General features: G+C 42.8%; 1 protein-coding gene across 1 annotated transcript in view; it reads right to left on the reverse strand.

The window, feature by feature from the left end:
* LOC116376566 (intersectin-2) overlaps positions 1 to 26784 on the reverse strand; it is a 134657-nt gene that overhangs the window by 19289 nt on the left and 88584 nt on the right. The window contains exons 18-27 of the mRNA XM_031837947.1: positions 25933 to 26013; positions 23804 to 23937; positions 16519 to 16726; positions 16286 to 16440; positions 15623 to 15718; positions 12543 to 12598; positions 12203 to 12369; positions 9203 to 9230; positions 8444 to 8553; positions 7992 to 8082 (exon numbers count right to left, since the gene is read on the reverse strand). Coding sequence (XP_031693807.1) covers positions 7992 to 8082; positions 8444 to 8553; positions 9203 to 9230; positions 12203 to 12369; positions 12543 to 12598; positions 15623 to 15718; positions 16286 to 16440; positions 16519 to 16726; positions 23804 to 23937; positions 25933 to 26013 — 1126 coding nt within the window. The remainder of the gene's footprint in view (positions 1 to 7991; positions 8083 to 8443; positions 8554 to 9202; positions 9231 to 12202; positions 12370 to 12542; positions 12599 to 15622; positions 15719 to 16285; positions 16441 to 16518; positions 16727 to 23803; positions 23938 to 25932; positions 26014 to 26784) is intronic.

Raw genomic sequence — 26784 nt, forward strand, 5'->3', positions numbered from 1 at the left:
TTTATATCTTTATGTTTGAAGCCTGAAATGTGGCAAAAGGTCGCAAAGTTCAAGGGGGCCGAATACTTTCGCAAGGCACTGTAGTATCTTTAAAACAGTTACAGAGTTTAATGGCTGAGAGAAAACTGAGGATGGATCAAACTGAGGATGGATCAACAACATTGTAGTTACTCCACAATACTAACCTAAATGACAGAGTGAAAAGAAGGAAGCCGGTACAGAACAAAAATATTCTGTTTGCAATAAGTCACTAAAAGAAAACTGGTAAAAATGTGCAAAGAAATGAACTTTGTCCTGAATACAAAGCGTTGCGTTTTCAAGCTTGGTGGCTCCATCTTGTTATGGGTATGATTGTCATCGGCTAGAGAGTTTTTAGGATGAAAAGAAACGGAATAGAGCAAAGCACCAGGCACAATCCTAGACGAAAACCTGGTTCAGTCTATTTCCACAAGACACTAGGAGACAAATGCACCTTTCAGCAGGAAAATACCTAAAACACAAGGCCAAATATACACTGGAGTTGCTTAACAAGACTGCATTGAATTGTCCTGAGTGGCCTAATTATGGTTTTGACTTAAATCTACTTAAATCTATGGCAAAACTTGAAAATGGCTGTCTAGCAATGATCAACAATCAACTTGGCAGAGCCTGAAGAATTTTAAACATGTGCGAATATGCCCAATCCAGGTGTGGGAAGCTCTTTTAACCCAGAAAGACTCACAGCTGTAATCGCTGCCAAAGGTGATTCCCTCTATAAATTGGGTGTGACCCTATTGACTCAGGGGTGTGAATACTTATGGAAATGTGATCTTTGTATAGTATATTTCATTTTCAATCATTATAAAAAACATGATTTCACTTTGTCATTATTGGGTATTGTGTGTAGATGGGTGATAATTGTTATTTATTTCTTAGATTTTGAATGCAAGAATGAGTCGAGGAATATGAATACATTCTGAAGGCACTGTAACTGGACCCCAAAGAGTAGCTGCTGCCTTGGCAGGAACTAATGGGGATCCATAATAAACCCCAGGAAGAGTAGCTGCTGCCTTGGCAGGAACTAATGGGGATCCATAATAAACCCCAGGAAGAGTAGCTGCTGCCTTGGCAGGAACTAATGGGGATCCATAATAAACCCCAGGAAGAGTAGCTGCTGCCTTGGCAGGAACTAATGAACTAATGGGGATCCATAATAAACACCAGGAAGATTAGCTGCTGCCTTGGCAGGAACTAATGAACTAATGGGGATCCATAATAAACACCAGGAAGATTAGCTGCTGCCTTGGCAGGAACTAATGGGGATCCATAATAAACCCCAGGAAGAGTAGCTTCCTCTTTAGTGGGTAAAGAGGGGTATAGTGGGTTTTAGAGGGTATAGTGGGGTATAGAAGGGTATAGAGGTTATAGTGCGTATAGTGAGTAAATAGGGTATAGATGGTATAGAGGCTATATAGTGTATAGTGGGGTATAGTGGGGCATAGAGGGTATAGAGGCTATATGGTGTATAGAGGGGTATAGAAGGATATAGTGGGTATATAGGAGTATAGTGGGCATAGTGTGGTGTAGTGGGTATAGAGGTTATATAGTCTATATAGGGTATAGTGAGTAAAGAGGGTATAGAGGCTGTATAGTGGGGTATAGAAGGATATAGTGGGTTTAGAGGGGTATAGAGGTTATGTAGGCTATATAGGGTATAGTGGGTTTAGTGGGTATAGAGGAGTATAGTGGGGCATAGTGGGGTGTAGTGGGTATAGAGGTTATATAGTCTATATAGGGTATAGTGGGTATATATGGTATCGTCAGTATATAGGCTATAGATGTTATAGTGGGTATAGAGGAGTATAGAGGGGTATAGTGGGTATAGAGGGGTATATTGGGTGTATATGCTATTTAGGGTATAGTTGGTATCGTGGGGGTATAGGCTATAGAGGGGTATAGTGGGTATAGAGGGGTATATTGGGTGTATATGCTATTTAGGGTATAGTTGGTATCGTGGGGGTATAGGCTATAGAGGGGTATAGTGGGTATAGAGGGGTATATTGGGTGTATATGCTATTTAGGGTATAGTTGGTATCGTGGGGGTATAGGCTATAGAGGGGTATAGTGGGTATAGAGGGGTATATTGGGTGTATATGCTATTTAGGGTATAGTTGGTATCGTGGGGGTATAGGCTATAGAGGGGTATAGTGGGTATAGAGGGGTATATTGGGTGTATATGCTATTTAGGGTATAGTTGGTATCGTGGGGGTATAGGCTATAGAGGGGTATAGTGGGTATAGAGGGGTATATTGGGTGTATATGCTATTTAGGGTATAGTTGGTATCGTGGGGTATAGGCTATAGAGGGGTATAGTGGGTATAGAGGGGTATATTGGGTGTATATGCTATTTAGGGTATAGTTGGTATCGTGGGGGTATAGGCTATAGAGGGGTATAGTGGGTATAGAGGGGTATATTGGGTGTATATGCTATTTAGGGTATAGTTGGTATCGTGGGGGGTATAGGCTATAGAGGGGTATAGTGGGTATAGAGGGGTATATTGGGTGTATATGCTATTTAGGGTATAGTTGGTATCGTGGGGGTATAGGCTATAGAGGGGTATAGTGGGTATAGAGGGGTATATTGGGTGTATATGCTATTTAGGGTATAGTTGGTATCGTGGGGGTATAGGCTATAGAGGGGTATAGTGGGGTATAGAGGGGTATATTGGGTGTATATGCTATTTAGGGTATAGTTGGTATCGTGGGGGTATAGGCTATAGAGGGGTATAGTGGGTATAGAGGGGTATATTGGGTGTATATGCTATTTAGGGTATAGTTGGTATCGTGGGGGTATAGGCTATAGAGGGGTATAGTGGGTATAGAGGGGTATATTGGGTGTATATGCTATTTAGGGTATAGTTGGTATCGTGGGGGTATAGGCTATAGAGGGGTATAGTGGGTATAGAGGGGTATATTGGGTGTATATGCTATTTAGGGTATAGTTGGTATCGTGGGGGTATAGGCTATAGAGGGGTATAGTGGGTATAGAGGGGTATATTGGGTGTATATGCTATTTAGGGTATAGTTGGTATCGTGGGGGTATAGGCTATAGAGGGGTATAGTGGGTATAGAGGGGTATATTGGGTGTATATGCTATTTAGGGTATAGTTGGTATCGTGGGGGTATAGGCTATAGAGGGGTATAGTGGGTATAGAGGGGTATATTGGGTGTATATGCTATTTAGGGTATAGTTGGTATCGTGGGGGTATAGGCTATAGAGGGGTATAGTGGGTATAGAGGGGTATATTGGGTGTATATGCTATTTAGGGTATAGTTGGTATCGTGGGGGTATAGGCTATAGAGGGGTATAGTGGGTATAGAGGGGTATATTGGGTGTATATGCTATTTAGGGTATAGTTGGTATCGTGGGGGTATAGGCTATAGAGGGGTATAGTGGGTATAGAGGGGTATATTGGGTGTATATGCTATTTAGGGTATAGTTGGTATCGTGGGGGTATAGGCTATAGAGGGGTATAGTGGGTATAGAGGGGTATATTGGGTGTATATGCTATTTAGGGTATAGTTGGTATCGTGGGGGTATAGGCTATAGAGGGGTATAGTGGGTATAGAGGGGTATATTGGGTGTATATGCTATTTAGGGTATAGTTGGTATCGTGGGGGTATAGGCTATAGAGGGGTATAGTGGGTATAGAGGGGTATATTGGGGTGTATATGCTATTTAGGGTATAGTTGGTATCGTGGGGGTATAGGCTATAGAGGGGTATAGTGGGTATAGAGGGGTATATTGGGTGTATATGCTATTTAGGGTATAGTTGGTATCGTGGGGGTATAGGCTATAGAGGGGTATAGTGGGTATAGAGGGGTATATTGGGTGTATATGCTATTTAGGGTATAGTTGGTATCGTGGGGGTATAGGCTATAGAGGGGTATAGTGGGTATAGAGGGGTATATTGGGTGTATATGCTATTTAGGGTATAGTTGGTATCGTGGGGGTATAGGCTATAGAGGGGTATAGTGGGTATAGAGGGGTATATTGGGTGTATATGCTATTTAGGGTATAGTTGGGTATAGGGGGGGTATAGGCTATAGAGGGGTATAGTGGGTATAGGGGGGGTATAGGCTATAGAGGGGTATAGTGGGTATAGGGGGGGTATAGGCTATAGAGGGGTATAGAGGGTATAGAGGGGTATAGTGGGTATAGAGGGGTATATTGTATAGTTGGGTATAGGGGGGGTATAGGCTATAGAGGGGTATAGAGGTTGACCGATTAATTAGATTTAGCCGATTTTTTTTACACCTTTATTTAATCTTTATTTAATCTTTATTTAACTGGGCAAGTCAGTTAAGAATTTTCAATGACGGCCTAGGAACAGTGGGTTAACTGCCTCGTTCAGGGCAGCAGAATGACAGATTTGTACCTTGTCAGCTCGGGGGATGCAATCTTGCAACCTTACAGTTAACTAGTCCAACGCAATAACGACCTGCCTCTCGTTGCACTCCACAAGGAGACTGCCTGTTACGCGAATGCAGTAAGCCAAGGTAAGTTGCTAGCTAGCATTAAACTTAAGTATCTGATTGAGCGATGGTAGGCAGAAGCAGGTGCATAAACATTCATTCAAACAGCACTTTCGTGCGTTTTGCCAGCAGCTCTTCGTTGTGCGTCAAGCATTGCGCTGTTTATGACTTCAAGCCTATCAACTCCCGAGATGAGGCTGGTGTAACCGAAGTGAAATGGCTGGCTAGTTAGCATGCGCTAATAGCGTTTCAAACGTCACTCGCTCTGAGCCTTGGGGTGGTTGTTCCCCTTGCTCTGCATGGGTAACGCTGCTTCGAGGGTGGCTGTTGTCGTTGTGTTGCTGGTTCGAGCCCAGGGAGGAGCGAGGAGAGGGACGGAAGCTATACTGTTACACTGGCAATACTAAAGTGCCTATAAGAACATCTAATAGTCAAAGGTTAATGAAATACCTTTGGATAGAGAGGGTCCTATAATTCCTATAATAATAGTGGGTATATAGGCTATATAGGGGTATAGAGATGATAGAGGGGTATAGTGTTTAATTTTTTATTTATTTCACCTTTATTTAACCAGGTAGGCAAGTTGAGAACAAGATCTGATTTACAACTGCGACCTGGCCAAGATAAAGCAAAGCAGTTCGACACATTCAACAACACAGAGTTACACATGGAGTAAAACAAACATACAGTCAATAATACAGTGGAAACAAGTCTATATACGATGTGAGCAAATGAGGTGAGAAGGGAGGTAAAGGCAAAAAAAGGCCATGGTGGCAAAGTAAATACAATATAGCAATTAAAACACTGGAATGGTAGTTTTGCAATGGAAGAATGTGCAAAGTAGAAATAAAAATAATGGGGTGCAAAGGAGCAAAATAAATAAATACAGTAGGGAAAGAGGTAGTTGTTTGGGCTAAATTATAGATGGGCTATGTACAGGTGCAGTAATCTGTGAGCTGCTCTGACAGCTGGTGCTTAAAGCTAGTGAGGGAGATAAGTGTTTCCAGTTTCAGAGATTTTTGTAGTTCGTTCCAGTCATTGGCAGCAGAGAACTGGAAGGAGAGGGGGGTGACTAGAGAGATATACCTGCTGGAGCGTGTGCTACAGGTGGGAGATGCTATGGTGACCAGCGAGCTGAGATAAGGGGGGACTTCACCTAGCAGGGTCTTGTAGATGACATGGAGCCAGTGGGTTTGGCGACGAGTATGAAGCGAGAGCCAGCCAACGAGAGCGCACAGGTCGCAGTGGTGGGTAGTATATGGGGCTTTGGTGACAAAACGGATGGCACTGTGATAGACTGCATCCAATTTGCTGAGTAGGGTATTGGAGGCTATTTTGTAAATGACATCGCCGAAGTCGAGGATCGGTAGGATAGTCAGTTTTACAAGGGTATGTTTGGCAGCATGAGTGAAGGATGCTTTGTTGCGGAATAGGAAGCTAATTCTAGATTTAACTTTGGATTGGAGATGTTTGATATGAGTCTTGAAGGAGAGTTTAAAGTCTAACCAGACACCTAGGTATTTGTAGTTGTCCACATATTCTAAGTCAGAACCGTCCAGAGTAGTGATGCTGGACGGGCGGGCAGGTGCAGGCATCGATCGGTTGAAGAGCATGCATTTAGTTTTACTTGTATTCAAGAGCAGTTGGAGGCCACGGAAGGAGAGTTGTATGGCATTGAAGCTTGCCTAGAGGGTTGTTAACACAGTGTCCAAAGAAGGGCCAGAAGTATACAGAAAGGTGTCATCTGCGTAGAGGTGGATCAGAGACTCACCAGCAGCAAGAGCGACATCATTGATGTATACAGAGAAGAGAGTCGGTCCAAGAATTGAACCCTGTGGCACCCCCATAGAGACTGCCAGAGGTCCGGACAACAGGCCCTCCAATTTGACATATTGAACTCTGTCTGAGAAGTAGTTGGTGAACCAGGCGAGGCAGTCATTTGAGAAACCAAGGCTATCGAGTTTGCCGATGAGGATGTGGTGATTGACAGAATCGAAAGCCTTGGCCAGGTCGATGAATACGGCTGCACAGTACTGTCTTTTATCGATGGCGGTTATGATATCATTTAGGACCTTGAGCGTGGCTGAGGTGCACCCATGACCAGCTCTGAAACCAGATTGCATAGCGGAGAAGGTATGGTGGGATTCGAAATGGTCGGTAATCTGTTTGTTAACTTGGCTTTCGAAGACCTTAGAGATGCAGGGTAGGATAGATATAGGTCTGTAGCAGTTTGGGTCTAGAGTGTCTCCCCCTTTGAAGATTGGGATGACCACAGCTGCTTTCCAATCTTTGGGAATCTCAGACGATACGAAAGAGAGGTTGAACAGGCTGGTAATAGGGGTTGCAACAATTTCGGCAGATAGTTTTAGAAAGAGAGGGTCCAGATTGTCTAGCCCGGCTGATATGTAGGGGTCCAGATTTTGCAGCTCTTTCAGAACATCAGCTGACTGGATTTGGGAGAAGGAGAAATGGGGAAGTGGGTAGAGGGTATAGTGGGTAGAGGGTATAGAGCGGTATAGTGGGTATTTAGGTTATAGGGGGTATAGTGGGTATTGTGGGTATTTAGGTTATAGTGGGTATAGAGGGTATAGTGGGTATTTAGGTTATAGTGGGTATAGTGGGTATAGTGGGTAGAGGGTATAGAGGGGTATAGTGGGTTTTTAGGTCATAGTGGGTAGAGGGTATAGAGGGGTATAGTGGGTATTTAGGTCATAGTGGGTATAGTGGGTAGAGGGTATAGAGGGGTATAGTGGGTATTTAGGTTATAGTGGGTATAGTGGGTATAGTGGGTAGAGGGTATAGAGGGGTATAGTGGGTTTTTAGGTCATAGTGGGTAGAGGGTATAGAGGGGTATAGTGGGTATTTAGGTCATAGTGGGTATAGTGGGTAGAGGGTATAGAGGGGTATAGTGGGTATTTAGGTTATAGTGGGTATAGTGGGTACATAGTCTATCGGTAAATAGCCCACCCATTTTTACCTACCTCATCCCCATACTGTTTTTATTTATTTACTTTTCTGCTCTTTTGCACACCAATATCTCTACCTGTACATGACCATCTGATCATTTATCACTCCAGTGTTCTGCTAAAATCTGCTAAATTGTAATTATTTGCCTACCTCCTCATGCCTTTTGCACACAATGTATATAGACTCCCCTTTTTTTCCTACTGTGTTATTGACTTGTTAATTGTTTACTCCATGTGTAACTCTTTGTTGTCTGTTCACACTGCTATGCTTTATCTTGGCCAGGTCGCAGTTGCAAATGAGAACTTGTTCTCAACTAGCCTACCTGGTTAAATAAAGGTGTTCTCAACTAGCCTACCTGGTTAAATAAAGGTGTTCTCAACTAGCCTACCTGGTTAAATAAAGGTGTTCTCAACTAGCCTACCTGGTTAAATAAAGGTGAAAAAAAAAAGAGTGGGTAGAGGAGCCTGTATTCCTGTATTCTGACCAGACCAGTCAGTATAGATTGTTACCTGGGACAGGGGTAGTCTTGCTGCTTGTGGGAGGGAGCAGTTTGACATGAGAGGAGCGGAACCAGCCTCTTCGTGGGCCCTTCCCTCGGACCTGGAGGACAGAACACACATACACTGCTCCGGTATTCTGCTGTTCTTTCATTTGAACCAGGAGGTCACATTGAGTTTGACATATCTTTCTCCTGGACAAGAAAACTGCCCAATCCTGTGCATATACACAGGCAGCCAATTCTGATATTTTTCCATTTTGTCTTTTGACCAATCAGATCTTATGCCGATTATTGGGTAAAAGATCAGAATTGGGCTGCCTGTGTAAAGGCAGTCTAAGTCTACATCCATAAGGTGAAGTTGCCTGGACGTAGATCCGGGGTCAGTTTTACATTAAGATTGGGGAAGGAACCGAAGGGAAACCAGAGCACACAATACAATAGGTAGATGTTATGTCAGCTGACCTGCAATTCCCCAAGCCACCAGCCGGAGGAGTTCTTGGCATGGACCACGATCAGTTGCCCCGGTGACAGACTTAGCTGCTCTGTAGTCAGGGTGATCGCCTGGGCGATCTCTATCGACCAATCAGAGAGACAGGTTGGAGGATCAGACAATATCTACTGTCACTCACTTAGTAGTTATAATAGAAATGCTTCTAATATAACTACTAGGCTTTAGCACGGCTACATTTATATATGTGTGTGTGTGTTTGTGTATGTGTGTGTGTGTGTGTGTTTGCGTGTGTGTGCGTGCATGTGAGTGTGTGTGTTTGTACGCGTGTGTGTGTTTGTGTGTGTGTGTGTGTGTGGTTGCGTGTGTGTGTGTTTGTGTGTGTGTGTGTGTGTGTGTTTGCGTGTGTGTGTGTGTGTTTGTGTATGTGTGTGTGTGTTTGTACGCGTGTGTGTGTGTTCGTGTTTGTGTGTGTGTGTGTGTTTGCGTGTGTTTGCATGTGTGTGCGTGTGTGTGTTTGTATGTGTGCGTGCATGTGTGTGTGTGTGTTTGTACGGTTGCGTGTGTGTGTGTGTTTGTATGTGTGTGCGTGCGTGTGTGCGTGCGTGTGTGTGTGCGTGTGCGTGCGTGTGTGTTTGTACGGTTGCGTGTGTGTGTGTGTGTGTGTGTGTGTGTGTGTGTGTGTGTGTGCGTGCGTGTGTGCGTGCATGTGTGTGTGCGTGTGCGTGTGTGTGTGTACGGTTGTGTGTGTGTGTGTGCGTGCGTGTCCTCACCAGGTTTCTTGGAAGCAGCTCTAGTGATCTGGAAACACAAAGCAAAATAACAACTCTCCAGAACACATTGTTGTGATGTTGTATTGCATTACAACAACGGTGACAGACTGTAAAGTGACTGAAACCTCTTCTCTTAGTATTGTTCTGGTTATCAAACTTCATTGGTTGCTGTACGCCCAATAACATTTTTCCCCAGCCGGAGTACTCATGAAGGACTGAAACGTCACCATGTTTTGTTCATCTGCTGTTGCCTAAAATCCCAGGGTTTTCCAGATATCCAGTTGAAAAATTCCCAGAACCGAGAGGGAATAAGCAGAAAATCCAGAATCTTCCAACTGGGACTCAACCTGACATGAATCTTCTTAGTCCTCTCCTCTCCTCTGGTTGAATGAGTCTTCTTAGTCCTCTCCTCTCCTCTGGTTGAATGAGTCTTCTTAGTCCTCTCCTCTCCTGTGGTTGAATGAGTCTTCTTAGTCCTCTCCTCTGGTTGAATGAGTCTTCTTAGTCCTCTCCTCTCCTGTGGTTGAATGAGTCTTCTTAGTCCTCTCCTCTCCTCTGGTTGAATGAGTCTTCTTAGTCCTCTCCTCTCCTCTGGTTGAATGAGTCTTCTTAGTCCTCTCCTCTCCTGTGGTTGAATGAGTCTTCTTTGTCCTCTTCTCTCCTGTGGTTGAATGAGTCTTCTTAGTCCTCTCCTGTCCTCTGGTTGAATGAGTCTTCTTAGTCCTCTCCTCTCTCCTCTCCTGTGGTTGAATTAGTCTTCTTAGTCCTCTACTCTCTCCTCTGGTTGAATGAGTCTTCTTAGTCCTCTCCTCTCCTGTGGTTGAATGAGTCTTCTTAGTCCTCTCCTCTCTCCTCTCCTCTGGTTGAATGAGTCTTCTTAGTCCTCTCCTCTCTCCTCTCCTGTGGTTGAATTAGTCTTCTTAGTCCTCTCCTCTCTCCTCTGGTTGACTGAGTCTTCTTAGTCCTCTCCTCTCCTCTGGTTGAATGAGTCTTCTTAGTCCTCTCCTCTCCTCTCCTCTGGTTGAATGAGTCTTCTTATTCCTCTCCTCTCCTCTGGTTGAATGAGTCTTCTTAGTCCTCTCCTCTCTCCTCTCCTCTGGTTGAATGAGTCTTCTTATTCCTCTCCTCTCCTCTGGTTGAATGAGTCTTCTTAGTCCTCTCCTCTCTCCTCTCCTCTGGTTGAATGAGTCTTCTTAGTCCTCTCCTCTCTCCTCTCCTCTGGTTGAATGAGTCTTCTTAGTCCTCTCCTCTCCTCTGGTTGAATGAGTCTTCTTAGTCCTCTCCTCTTCTCTGGTTGAATGAGTCTTCTTAGTCCTCTCCTCTCCTCTGGTTGAATGAGTCTTCTTAGTCCTCTCCTGTCCTCTGGTTGAATGAGTCTTCTTAGTCCTCTCCTCTCCTCTGGTTGAATGAGTCTTCTTAGTCCTCTACTCTCTCCTCTGGTTGAATGAGTCTTCTTAGTCCTCTCCTCTCCTCTGGTTGAATGAGTCTTCTTAGTCCTCTCCTCTCCTCTGGTTGAATGAGTCTTCTTAGTCCTCTACTCTCTCCTCTGGTTGAATGAGTCTTCTTAGTCCTCTTCTCTGGTTGAATGAGTCTTCTTAGTCCTCTCCTCTCCTCTGGTTGAATGAGTCTTCTTAGTCCTCTTCTCTCCTCTGGTTGAATGAGTCTTCTTAGTCCTCTTCTCTGGTTGAATGAGTCTTCTTAGTCCTCTTCTCTGGTTGAATGAGTCTTCTTAGTCCTCTTCTCTGGTTGAATGAGTCTTCTTAGTCCTCTACTCTCCTCTTCTCTGGTTGAATGAGTCTTCTTAGTCCTCTTCTCTGGTTGAATGAGTCTTCTTAGTCCTCTTCTCTGGTTGAATGAGTCTTCTTAGTCCTCTACTCTCCTCTTCTCTGGTTGAATGAGTTCGAAATAGAGGCAGTGTTGTGGGTAACGCGTTATAAAGTACTCAAATGACTTATTTTGTTGTAATGAGTATCTTAACGCGTTAGTTTTTCCATTTAAGTAAACAGATACTTTTTCAAATAAGGAAATTGTTACAAAGTAACTTAAAAAAAAAAATTCTGCCGAATAAAATTCACACTTCCTGTTTCTTCAAGAACGTTGTGGCAGGAAGATAGCTAGCTAGCAAGATGACAGAGCCAACAGGCCTTTATATCGTGGAAGTATTCACATTATTTAGAATTGATAGAAGAAGAAAAAAGGACAACATAATAATAAATTGCAAACTGAGCCTCGGGGCTAAACGCTTGTCAACTCATCTCCACAAGCCCGATGGAGGAAGACCAACGCCAGCCAACCGTCACTGATCCCGAGGATCACCTTTATTTAACCAGGCAAGTCAGTTAAGAACAGATTCTTACTTTCAATGAAGGCCTAGGAACAGTGGGTTAACTGCCTGTTCAGGGGCAGAACGACAGATTTGTACCTTGTCAGCTCGGGAGTTTGAACTTGCAACGTTCCACTTTGAATATCCCGCGAGTTCTAAGTAGGCAAGCCTTTCTAAGGCGGTACGCACCCTCTACTGGGCATGACAACGACCAAGGCATTTCAGAGGGTTTTCAGTTTTTTTGGTAACGCAAAAGTAATGTAACGACTGTCGAGTTACTATCCACAGTAACACTGTAATGTAACAAGTTACTATCCACAGTAACACTGTAATGTAACAAGTTACTATCCACAGTAACACTGTAATGTAACAAGTTACTATCCACAGTAACACTGTAATGTAACAAGTTACTATCCACAGTAACACTGTAATGTAACAAGTTACTATCCACAGTAACACTCTAATGTAACAAGTTACTATCCACAGTAACACTGTAATGTAACAAGTTACTATCCACAGTAACACTGTAATGTAACAAGTTACTATCCACAGTAACACTGTAATGTAACAAGTTACTTTTAATGGCAGCTGAAACCTGACGAGTTACTGTCAATAGTAACTTACCCCCAAAACTGGCCAGGTGTCAGGGTCAAGGATCAAGGGTCGGGGATACTAACCTCTGGTTCCATGGGTTTGACATAGTTGGAAGGGAACACTCCGGTCCGGTTTCCAATGCACCCCCTCCACCACTCCCCCTCCTGCTCTGTTACCATGACTACGTCCCCCTCAGAGAACGTCAGGTCGCCTGCCTCCGGGCTCTCATAGGTGAACAGGGCCACAAACTCTGATTGGACAAAACACAGCCTGGTGAGAAACAACAGATCTTCTAATAATCAAACAGCAACCTTTTACCGGAGTGCGTTCCAAATGAAACACTATTCCCTATATAGTGCACTACTTTTGACCAGAGCATTTGGAACACACCCTGGCTGAATGAGGGATAAGAGACACACTCACCTTCTAGCTGGCTGGGATCTGGGCTCTCCAACTCATCAACAGTGGTGTATAGAGGTCTGTAGACAACACATACACTCTCAGTGTAGTATATAGTCAACACTCTCAGTGTAGTATATAGATAACACTCTCAGTGTAGTATATAGACAACACTCTCAGTGTAGTATATAGACAACACTCTCAGTGTAGTATATAGACAACACTCTCAGTGTAGTATATAGACAACACTCTCAGTGTAGTATATAGACAACACTCTCAGTGTAGTATATAGACAACACTCTCAGTGTAGTATATAGTCAACACTCTCAGTGTAGTATATAGACAACACTCTCAGTGTAGTATATAGACAACACTCTCAGTGTAGTATATAGACAACACTCTCAGTGTAGTATATAGACAACACTCTCAGTGTAGTATATAGACAACACTCTCAGTGTAGTATATAGACAACACTCTCAGTGTAGTATATAGACAACACTCTCAGTGTAGTATATAGTCAACACTCTCAGTGTAGTATAGAGATAACACTCTCAGTGTAGTATATAGACAACACTCTCAGTGTAGTATATAGACAACACTCTCAGTGTAGTATATAGTCAACACTCTCAGTGTAGTATATAGTCAACACTCTCAGTGTAGTATAGAGATAACACTCTCAGTGTAATATATAGAAAACACTCAGTGTAGTATATAGACAACACTCTCAGTGTAGTATATAGACAACACTCTCAGTGTAGTATATAGACAACACTCTCAGTGTAGTATAGAGACAACACTCTCAGTGTAGTATATAGACAACACTCTCAGTGTAGTATATAGACAACACTCTCAGTGTAGTATATAGACAACACTCTCAGTGTAGTATATAGACAACACTCTCAGTGTAGTATATAGACAACACTCTCAGTGTAGTATATAGCCAACTCTCTCAGTGTAGTATATAGATGTAGACAACACTCTCAGTGTAGTATAGAGACAACACTCTCAGTGTAGTATATAGACAACACTCTCAGTGTAGTATATAGACAACACTCTCAGTGTAGTATATAGACAACACTCTCAGTGTAGTATATAGACAACACTCTCAGTGTAGTATATAGACAACACTCTCAGTGTAGTATATAGACAACACTCTCAGTGTAGTATATAGCCAACTCTCTCAGTGTAGTATATAGATGTAGACAACACTCTCAGTGTAGTATATAGTCAACACTCTCAGTGTAGTATATAGACAACACTCTCAGTGTAGTATATAGACAACACTCTCAGTGTAGTATATAGACAACACTCTCAGTGTAGTATATAGACAACACTCTCAGTGTAGTATATAGACAACACTCTCAGTGTAGTATATAGACAACACTCTCAGTGTAGTATATAGACAACACTCTCAGTGTAGTATATAGCCAACTCTCTCAGTGTAGTATATAGATGTAGACAACACTCTCAGTGTAGTATATAGTCAACACTCTCAGTGTAGTATATAGACAACACTCTCAGTGTAGTATATAGACAACACTATCAGTGTAGTATATAGACAACACTCTCAGTGTAGTATATAGACAACACTCTCAGTGTAGTATATAGACAACACTCTCAGTGTAGTATATAGTCAACACTCTCAGTGTAGTATATAGACAACACTCTCAGTGTAGTATATAGACAACACTCTCAGTGTAGTATATAGATAACACTCTCAGTGTAGTATATAGTCAACACTCTCAGTGTAGTATATAGACAACACTCTCAGTGTAGTATATAGACAACACTCTCAGTGTAGTATATAGACAACACTCTCAGTGTAGTATATAGTCAACACTCTCAGTGTAGTATATAGACAACACTCTCAGTGTAGTATATAGTCAACACTCTCAGTGTAGTATATAGACAACACTCAGTGTAGTATAGAGATAACACTCTCAGTGTAGTATATAGACAACACTCTCAGTGTAGTATATAGCCAACACTCTCAGTGTAGTATATAGACAACACTCTCAGTGTAGTATATAGACAACACTCTCAGTGTAGTATAGAGATAACACTCTCAGTGTAGTATATAGACAACACTCTCAGTGTAGTATATAGCCAACACTCTCAGTGTAGTATATAGATGTAGTCAACACTCTCAGTGTAGTATATAGCCAACACTCTCAGTGTAGTATATAGCCAACACTCTCAGTGTAGTATATAGACAACACTCTCAGTGTAGTATATAGTCAACACTCTCAGTGTAGTATATAGACAACACTCTCAGTGTAGTATATAGTCAACACTCTCAGTGTAGTATAGAGATAACACTCTCAGTGTAGTATATAGACAACACTCTCAGTGTAGTCTATAGATAACACTCTCAGTGTAGTATATAGACAACACTCTCAGTGTAGTATATAGACAACCCTCAGTGTAGTATAGAGATAACACTCTCAGTGTAGTATATAGACAACACTCTCAGTGTAGTATATAGACAACACTCTCAGTGTAGTATATAGCCAACACTCTCAGTGTAGTATATAGCCAACACTCTCAGTGTAGTATATAGACAACACTCTCAGTGTAGTATATAGCCAACACTCTCAGTGTAGTATATAGATGTAGACAACACTCTCAGTGTAGTATATAGCCAACACTCTCAGTGTAGTATATAGATGTAGACAACACTCTCAGTGTAGTATATAGACAACACTCTCAGTGTAGTATATAGCCAACACTCTCAGTGTAGTATATAGATGTAGACAACACTCTCAGTGTAGTATATAGCCAACACTCTCAGTGTAGTATATAGATGTAGACAACACTCTCAGTGTAGTATATAGTCAACACTCTCAGTGTAGTATATAGTCAACACTCTCAGTGTAGTATATAGTCAACACTCTCAGTGTAGTATATAGTCAACACTCTCAGTGTAGTATATAGACAACACTCTCAGTGTAGTATATAGTCAACACTCTCAGTGTAGTATATAGACAACACTCTCAGTGTAGTATATAGATGTAGACAACACACACACACTCTTGAACTATATGTATGCTTTCTTGTGCATGTTTGTAATTTGTGCCTATATCAGTGTGTGTGTTTATCATTACTCTGCGTGTGTGTTGTTTTCCTGGGAGGAGTCTTTGATGGGGGTGACGTTGGGGGCGGGGATCCGTCCTGCCCCTGCAATCTCTCCGTCAGGAAGTCTGAGTAAAAGGAAGTTGGGACAGATTAAGACAGACGAGACATGCATAGAGATAGAGGGCTCTAGATGGATAGAACACGTTTTAGGACAAGCCCATTAAAGGCTTCCACCATTTTAAAGTAGTCAACTGGGTGGGACTTCCTATGGGACGGGCACTATCAGCCAATTATCAGAGCATTGGCTGCTTCTTCAAATTGGGTTAGCTGGTTTTGTAAACGGCTTTAAGATATATCACTGCCACCATCTCGTGGCCATAACACATGAATGACACAGGACTGGGTTCAGGACCCCAGGTGGAGGTTAATCACCTGTATTAGCTTAACGCTTCCAAAACAAAAGAAGAAGAAGAGAATGGAGCCTCAATGTTGCTGTCCACAAATGGCAATATGATACAGACTTGTATCTATCTCTATAGGAGATGAGACCTATAGAATACATGAGACAGGCTAAGTCCCGGATGGCACCCTAATGAGGAACCCAATGGGCCCTGGTCAAGAGTAGTGCACTAAATAGGGAATAGGCTGCTATTTGGGACTAACAGAATGTTGTGATGGTTCCATTCTCTTACCCAGGGCTGGGTGGTAGTGTTGGACAGGAAGGGGGCAGTAGGTCAGAGGCAAGGGGGGTGGTGCATCTCTCAGCATAGCTCTGGGGGAACCAGCCCCTGTTCCCACGGTAACTACCACACAGCCAACCAGGCTCCGCCACCATCTCATCATCTACCTGCATCATGGGAAACAGAGTTGAAGTGGTGTCAGTGGGAGTCCACTTTAACACGTGTGTGTGTGTGTGTGTGTGTACCTCTATGAGACAGTCAGCGTCCAGGCTGAGCTCGTCAGCGTTGCGTGCGGTGAAGGGGTACAGGGCTCTGCAGGAGGTCAGGGTTAATAAACTCTCTGCATTCAGCACTGGATGCTGGCGTCCTCCTCTCTCCTGCGGCTCAATTCGCCGCCTCCTCCTCTCCTCCTCCTCCTCCTCCTCTCTCCTCTCTCCCTCCAGCTTGGCTTGTCTGATGAGAGGAAACACACAGACACCGTGTACACTGAGCATCAGTGGAAGCTCCTCAGAAGGGGAAGGGGAGGATTCCTCAGCGAAATCATGAGAAATGGTAGCTAGCTTCCGGGTTCATCGGGCGGGTGTTAAGAAGCGCGGCGGGTCATGTTTGGGAGGACACATGACTCGACCTTCGCCTCTTCAGAGGCCCGTTGGGGAGTTGCAGGGATGAGACAAGATAGTAATTAATCACAAAATAGGGGAGAAATCGGCGGTAAAAAATAAACGAAAATAAATATTCAGTCAAAAGGTTTGGAGTTTCTACTCATTCCAGGGGTTATAACACCATGTGGATATCGGGCTATCCTGTGTATACCAACCCTAACTCGTCACAACACAGCTGAGTGGCTCAAACGCATTAAGAAGGAAAGAAATTCCACAAATGTACTTTTAACAAGGCACACCTGTTCATTTAAATGGGGACTACCTCATGAAGCTGGTTGAGAGAATGCAACGTGTGTGCAAAGCTGTCATCAAGGCAAAGGGTAACTACTTTGAAGAATCTAAAATATATTTTGATTTGTTTAACACTGTTTTGGTTACTACATGGTTCCATATGTTACTACATGGTTCCATATGTTACTACATGATTCCATATGTTACTACATGATTCCATATGTTACTACATGATTCTATATGTTACTACATGATTCTATATGTTACTACATGATTCCATATGTTACTACATGATTCTACATTATTCTACATGTTACTACATGATTCTATATGTTACTACATGATTCCATATGTTACTACATGATTCTATATGTTACTACATGATTCCATATGTTACTACATGATTCTATATGTTACTACATGATTCTATATGTTACTACATGATTCTATATGTTACTACATGATTCTATATGTTACTACATGATTCTACATTATTCTACATGTTACTACATGATTCTACATTATTCTACATGTTACTACATGATTCTATATGATTCTACATGTTACTACATGATTCTACATGTTACTACATGTTACTACATGATTCCATATGATTCTACATATTACTACATGATTCCATATGATTCTACATGTTACTACATGATTCCATATGATTCTACATGTTACTACATGATTCTACATGTTACTACATGATTCCATATGATTCTACATGTTACTACATGATTCTACATGTTACTACATTATTCTACATGTTACTACATGATTCCATATGATTCTACATGTAACTACATGATTCTACATGTTACTACATTCTATATGTTACTACATGATTCTACATGATTCCATATGATTCCATATGATTCTACATGTAACTACATGATTCTACATGTTACTACATTCTATATGTTACTACATGATTCTACATGATTCCATATGATTTTACATGTTACTACATGATTCCATATGATTCTACATGTTACTACATGATTCTACATGTTACTACATGATTCTACATGTTACTACATGATTCTACATGTTACTACATGATACTACATGTTACTACATGATACTACATGTTACTACATGATTCCATATGATACTACATGTTACTACATGATTCTACATGTTACTACATGATTCCATATGTTACTGCATGATTCCATATGTTACTACATGATTCCATATGTTACTACATGATTCTACATGTTACTACATGATTCCATATGATACTACATGTTACTACATGATTCTACATGTTACTACATGATTCCATATGTTACTACATGATTCCATATGTTACTACATGATTCCATATGTTACTACATGATTCCATATGTTACTACATGATTCCATATGTTACTACATGATTCCATATGTTACTACATGATTCCATATGTTACTACATGATTCCATATGATTCTACATGATTCCATATGATTCTACATGATTCCATATGATTCTACATGATTCCATATGTTACTACATGATTCCATATGTTACTACATGATTCCATATGTTACTACATGATTCCATATGTTACTACATGATTCCATATGTTACTACATTATTCCATATGTTACTACATGATTCCATATGTTACTACATGATTCCATATGTTACTACATGGTTCCATATGTTACTACATGATTCCATATGTTACTACATGATTCCATATGTTACTACATGATTCCATATGTTACTACATGATTCCATATGATTCTACATGATTCTACATGTTACTACATGATTCCATATGTATTCTTTTTTTTGATGTCTTCACTATTATTCTATAACTGTACTGTATATACTAAATATGTTCACGTCACCAAATAATTGATTAAAACTGTTTTGCAATGGTCTACAGTAGCCTCAACAGTACTATGTAGAGTAGCACCATGGTGTAGCCGGAGGACAGCTAGCTTCTGTCCTCCTCTGGGTACATTGACTTTAATACAAAACCGAGGAGGCTCATGGTTCTCACACACTTCCATAGACTTACACAGTAATTATGACAACTTCTGGAGGATGTCCTCCAACCTATCAGAGCAACATGAACCGACATTTGTCCACCCAATCAAAGGATCAGAGAATAAATCTAGTACTGAAGGCATAAGCTACAGCTAGCTAGCGCTGCAGTGAGTAAAATGTGACAAGTAGTTGACTCAAAGAGGGAGAAGGACAATAGTTGAACAATTTTGAACAAATACATTTCCTCAAAAATAAAGGGTAAGCAAGAGAGAGGGGACGAAAGAGAGCAATATTTTGTAGTATTGTTTTGGACTTTTACTTAACTTTTACTGACTATGGCAGCACTGGAATTCTTCCAAGGTAAGCTTTTGGTTTTGTTAATTTATAGTCAAAGGGGTGTAACTGCTAAAGTGCTTGAATGATTTACTAATGTGTTAGTGCTATAGTGCATTCGGAAGGTATTTATGTTACAGCCTTATTCTAGAATATATTAAATACATTTTACCTCATCAATCTACACACAATACCCCATGATGACATCACAATACCCCATGATGACATCACAGTACCCCATGATGACATCACAATACCCCATGATGACACACAATACCCCATGATGACATCACAATACCCCATGATGACATCACAATACCCCATAATGACATCACAACACCCCATGATGACATCACAATAAACCCATGATGACATCACAATACCCCATGATGACATCACAATACCCCATGATGACATCACAATACCCCATAATGACATCACAACACCCCATGATGACATCACAATACCCCATGATGACATCACAATACCCCATGATGACATCACAATACCCCATAATGACAACACCCCATGATGACATCACAATACCCCATGATGACATCACAATACCCCATGATGACATCACAATACCCCATGATGACATCACAATACCCCATAATGACATCACAATACCCCATGATGACATCACAATACCCCATGATGACATCACAACACCCCATGATGACATCACAGTACCCCATGATGACATCACAACACCCCACGATGACATCACAGTACCCCACGATGACATCACAATACCCCACGATGACATCACAATACCCCACGATGACATCACAATACCCCATGATGACATCACAGTACCCCATGATGACATCACAATACCCCATGATGACATCACAATACCCCATGATGACATCACAGTACCCCATGATGACATCACAATACCCCATGATGACATCACAATACCCCATGATGACATCCCAATACCCCATGATGACATCCCAATACCCCATGATGACATCACAATACCCCATGATGACATCACAATACCCCATGATGACATCACAGTACCCCATGATGACATCACAGTACCCCATGACGACATCACAACACCCCATGATGACATCACAACACCCCATGATGACATCACAACACCCCATGATGACATCACAACACCCCATGATGACATCACAATACCCCATGATGACATCACAATACCCCATGATGACATCACAACACCCCATGATGACATCACAACACCCCATGATGACATCACAATACCCCATAATGACATCACAATACCCCATAATGACATCACAACACCCCATGATGACATCACAATACCCCATGATGACATCACAACACCCCATAATGACATCACAACACCCCATGATGACATCACAATACCCCATGATGACATCACAATACCCCATGATGACATCACAATACCCCATGATGACATCACAATACCCCATGATGACATCACAATACCCCATGATGACATCACAATACCCCATGATGACATCACAATACCCCCTAACAGATTTGAAGAAATGTTTGCAAATGTATAAAAAAAAAATGAAATACCATATTTAGATAAGTATTCAGACCCTTTACTCCGGACTTTGTTGAAGCACCTTTGGCAGCGATTACAGCCTTGAGTCTTCTTGGGTATGATGCTACAAGCTTGGCACACCTGTATTTGGGGAGTTTCTCCCATTCTTCTTTGCAGATCCTCTCAAGCTATGTCAGGTTGGATGGGGAGTATTGCCGCACAGCTATTTTCAGGTCTCTCCAGAGATGTTGGATCGGGTTCAAGTCTGGGCTCTGGTTGGGCCACTCAAGGATATTCAGACACTTGTCCTGCAACCACTCCTGCATTGTATTGGCTGTGTGCTTATGGTCATTGTTCTGTTGGAAGGTGAACCTTTGCCCCAGTCTGAAGTCCTGAGCACTCTGGAACAGATTTTCATCAATGATCTCTCTGTACTTTGCTCCGTTTATATTTGCCTCGATCCTGGTAAATGCTGCCACCACCATGCTTCACCGTAGGGATGGTGCCACCACCATGCTTCACCGTAGGGATGGCACTGGCGCCAGGTTTCCTCCAGACCCATTCAGGTTAAAGAGTTTAATCTTGGTTTCATCAGACAGAGTATTTAGGTGCCTTTTGGCAAACTCCAAGCAGGCTGTCATGTGCCTTTTACTGGGGAGTGGCTTCTGTCTGGCCACTCTACCATAAAGGCCTGATTGGTGGAGTGCTGCAGAGATGGTTGTCCTTCTGGAAGGTTCTCCCATTCCACAGAGGAACATTGGAGCTCTGTCAGAGTGACCATCAGGTTCTTGGTCACCTCCCTGACTAAGGCCATTCTCCAGCGATTGCTCAGTTTGGCCAGGAGGCCAGCTCCAGGAAAAGTATTGGTGGTACAAAACTTCTTAAATTGAGTTCTTGGGGACCTTCAATGTGCCAGAACAGTTTTGGTACCCTTCCTCAGATCTGTGACTCAACACAATCCTGTCTCAGAGCTCTACGAACAATTCCTTTGACCTCGTGGCTTGGTTTTTGCTCTGATATGCACTGTCAACTGTGTGACCTTAATGAGCTAGCTAGGTTTGTGTCTTTCCAAATCATGTCCAATCAATTAAATTTACCACAGGTGAACTCCAAATCAAGTTGTAGAAACATCTCAAGGATGATCAATGGAAACAGGACCTGAGCTCCAGTCCCATAGCAAAGGGTGCAACCTGAGCTCCAGTCCCATAGCAAAGGGTGCAACCTGAGCTCCAGTCCCATAGCAAAGGATGCAACCTGAGCTCCAGTCCCATAGCAAAGGGTGCAACCTGAGCTCCAGTCCCATAGCAAAGGGTGCAACCTGAGCTCCAGTCCCATAGCAAAGGGTGCAACCTGAGCTCCAGTCCCATAGCAAAGGATGCAACCTGAGCTCCAGTCCCATAGCAAAGGATGCAACCTGAGCTCCAGTCCCATAGCAAAGGATGCAACCTGAGCTCCAGTCCCATAGCAAAGGGTGCAACCTGAGCTCCAGTCCCATAGCAAAGGGTGCAACCTGAGCTCCAGTCCCATAGCAAAGGGTGCAACCTGAGCTCCAGTCCCATAGCAAAGGATGCAACCTGAGCTCCAGTCCCATAGCAAAGGATGCAACCTGAGCTCCAGTCCCATAGCAAAGGATGCAACCTGAGCTCCAGTCCCATAGCAAAGGATGCAACCTGAGCCCCAGTCCCATAGCAAAGGGTGCAACCTGAGCTCCAGTCCCATAGCAAAGGATGCAACCTGAGCTCCAGTCCCATAGCAAAGGATGCAACCTGAGCTCCAGTCCCATAGCAAAGGGTCTGAATACTTGTGGTAAATAAGGGATTATTGCTTTTATGTTTAATACATTAGCAAAAACAATTGTAAAACCTGTTTTCGCTTTGTCATTATATTGTGTGTAGATTGATGAGGATTTTCTTTTTCTATTTATTCAATCCATTTTAGAAGAAGGCTGTAACGTAACAAAATGTGGAAAAGTCAAGGGGTCTGAATACTTTCTGAATGCACTGTATTAGCTATTCGCTAAACTTGCAATAACATCTGCTAACCATGTGTATGTGACCAATAAAAATGTATTTGATATTGACTATAACATTAGGTAATACGGTGACAATGATGTAGGCTGTGTGTAGCGGTTATGGCATGAAGGTTCAGCTTGAATCTTTTTTTGTTGTTGCCTGGTCACATACAGCTGATGTGTTGTGCATTGAAGTCCACAAGCATTGCCCTGCTTGAAGACCCACAACTTTCAACAGAGAGAACATTTTTCGGACACTGAGTTGAACATTGCACTCCAAAACACCTTGATAATCTGCTGATTTCACGGTCCCAGTACCAGAGGCAGAAGAGCAACCCCACAGCACTATCGATCCTCCACCATTATTGATTGTAGGGAGGGTGTTCTTTTCCTTGAATGCTTCATTTGGTAAACATAGGAAGACCCCACTGCTGAAGGAGACACTAGAAAGCTTTGATTGAACTTCTCAAAAACACATCTAAATCCCGGGGAAAATATTTTGTAGACCAAATACAGATCAGTGCTGTGTTTACTGATGGGGCGGCAGGGTAGCCTAGTGGTTAGAGCGTTGGACTAGTAACCGAAAGGTTGCAAGATCAAATCCCCGAGCTGACAAGGTACAAATCTGTCGTTCTGCCCCTGAACAAGACAGTTAACCCACTGATCCTAGGCCGTCATTGAAAATAATAATTTGTTCTTAACTGACTTGCCTAGTTAAATAAAAAATAACGACCAAATGTAGAACTATACAACGGTCAGTATATTGGACGTTTAGTGTGTCTTTGACTCACCTGGCAGCCTCTTCATCCCCCCTCCTCTTTCTCTCCTCGTCTCTCCCTCTCTCCATCTCTCTCAGTTTCTGCTTCTTGACCCGGCAGAGGTCCTCCAGAACAGACTGCTGCTTCCCCTGCCGCTCCCTCAGGTCCTAACCACAACATCACATAACCATCACACAACTATAACCATCACATAACCATCATACAACTATAACCGTCACATAACCACAACATCACATAACCATCACACAACTATAACCATCACATAACCACAACATCACATAACCATCACACAACTATAACCATCACACAACCACAACATCACATAACCATCACACAACTATAACCATCACATAACCACAACATCACACAACTATAACCATCACATAACCATCATACAACTATAACCATCACACAACCACAACATCACATAACCACAACATCACATAACCATCACACAACTATAACCATCACATAACCACAACATCACATAACCATCACACAACCACAACATCACATAACCACAACATCACATAACCATCACACAACTATAACCATCACACAACATCACATAACCACAACATCACATAACCATCACATAACTATAACCATCACATAACCACAACATCACATAACCATCACACAACTATAACCATCACACAACCACAACATCACATAACCGCAACATCACATAACCATCACACAACTATAACCATCACACAACATCACATAACCACAACATCACATAACCATCACATAACTATAACCATCACATAACCACAACATCACATAACCATCACACAACTATAACCATCACACAACCACAACATCACATAACCGCAACATCACATAACCATCACACAACTATAACCATCACATAACCACAACATCACATAACCATCACACAACTATAACCATCACATAACCATCATACAACTATAACCATCACACAACCACAACATCACATAACCACAACATCACATAACCATCACACAACTATAACCATCACATAACCACAACATCACATAACCACAACATCACATAACCATCACACAACCACAACATCACATAACCACAACATCACATTACCATCACACAACTATAACCATCACATAACCACAACATCACATAACCATCACACAACTATAACCATCACACAACATCACATAACCACAACATCACATATCCATCACATAACTATAACCATCACATAACCACAACATCACATAACCATCACACAACTATAACCATCACACAACCACAACATCACATAACCATCACACAACTATAACCATCACACAACTATAACCATCACACAACCACAACATCACATAACCACAACATCACATAACCATCACACAACTATAACCATCACATAACCATCACACAACTATAACCATCACACAACCACAACATCACATAACCACAACATCACATAACCATCACACAACTATAACCATCACACAACCACAACATTTAGATTTTAGTCATTTAGCAGACGCTTTACAGTAGTGATTACGGGGGAATCGAGCCCACTACCCTGGTGTTGCTAAGCTACACGGGGGACAACACAACCACAACACAACCACCATATAAACACAACCACAACACAACAACAACACAACCACATCCACAACACATCCACAACCCAAACACAACCCAACCACCACCCATCCACAACACAACCACAACACATCCACAACATATCCACAACCCAACCACAACACAACCACCATACAAACACATCCACAACCCAACCACAACCACAAAACAAACACAACACAACCATTATACAAACACAACCACAACACAACCATCATACAAACACAACCACAACACAACCATCATACAAACACAACCACAACACAACCATCATACAAACACAACCACAACACAACCATCATACAAACACAACCACAACACAACCATCATACAAACACAACCACAACACAACCACAGGTGTGTATTATAACTCAACATGGAAACGAAATGTACACAAAAACTAAGCAAAGTATTCATCAGTAATACTATCACTATGAGGGACTGATATAATAATGAGGAAAAGCAAGGAAAAAGAAGGGGAGTTGATAAACTAATGATAAACAGAAATATGCAGATGGAGGACAGACGGAGAGAAGAATAACCTTGATAAGGAGGAAGAGTTGACTGAGACAGCCCAGCAGCGAGAGAAGAGACTGTAGAACACAGTCATCCATATCGACTGACTAGGGAGGAGGGAGGGAGAGAGAGAGGGGGAGAGGGAGGGAGAGAGGGGAGAGAGAGAGATGGAGGGAGGGAGAGAGGGGAGTTGGAGGGAGAGAGGGGAGAGAGAGAGGGGAGAGGGAGGGAGAGAGGGGAGAGAGAGAGGGGAGAGGGAGGGAGAGAGGGGAGAGAGAGAGAGAGGGGAGAGAGAGGGGAGAGGGAGGGAGAGAGGGGGAGAGAGAGAGAGAGAGGGGAGAGGGAGGGAGGGGAGAGAGGGAGGGAGAGAGAGAGATGGAGGGAGGGTGGGAGAGAGAGAGGGAGAGAGGGGAGATGGAGGGAGGGTGGGGAGAGAGAGAGGGAGAGAGGGGAGAGAGAGAGATGGAGGGAGGGAGGGAGCGAGGGAGGGAGGGAGAGAGAGAGGGAGGAGGGAGGGAGAGAGGGGAGAGAGAGGGAGAGAGGGGAGAGAGAGAGAGAGAGGGGAGAGGGAGGAGGGGAGAGAGGGAGGGAGAGAGGGGAGAGAGAGAGATGGAGGGAGGGTGGGGAGAGAGAGAGGGAGAGAGGGGGAGAGAGAGAGATGGAGGGGAGGGAGAGAGGGGAGAGAGAGAGAGGGGAGAGGGAGGGAGGGGAGAGAGGGAGGGAGAGAGGGGAGAGAGAGAGAGATGGAGGGAGGGAGCGAGGGATGGGAGGGGAGGGAGAGAGAGGGAGGAGGAGGAGAGAGGGGAGAGAGAGGGAGAGAGGGGGAGAGAGAGAGATGGAGGGAGGGAGAGAGGGGAGAGAGAGATGGAGGGAGGGAG

Source organism: Oncorhynchus kisutch, linkage group LG12, assembly GCF_002021735.2.
Source record: "Oncorhynchus kisutch isolate 150728-3 linkage group LG12, Okis_V2, whole genome shotgun sequence".
Lineage (NCBI taxonomy): Eukaryota > Metazoa > Chordata > Actinopteri > Salmoniformes > Salmonidae > Oncorhynchus > Oncorhynchus kisutch.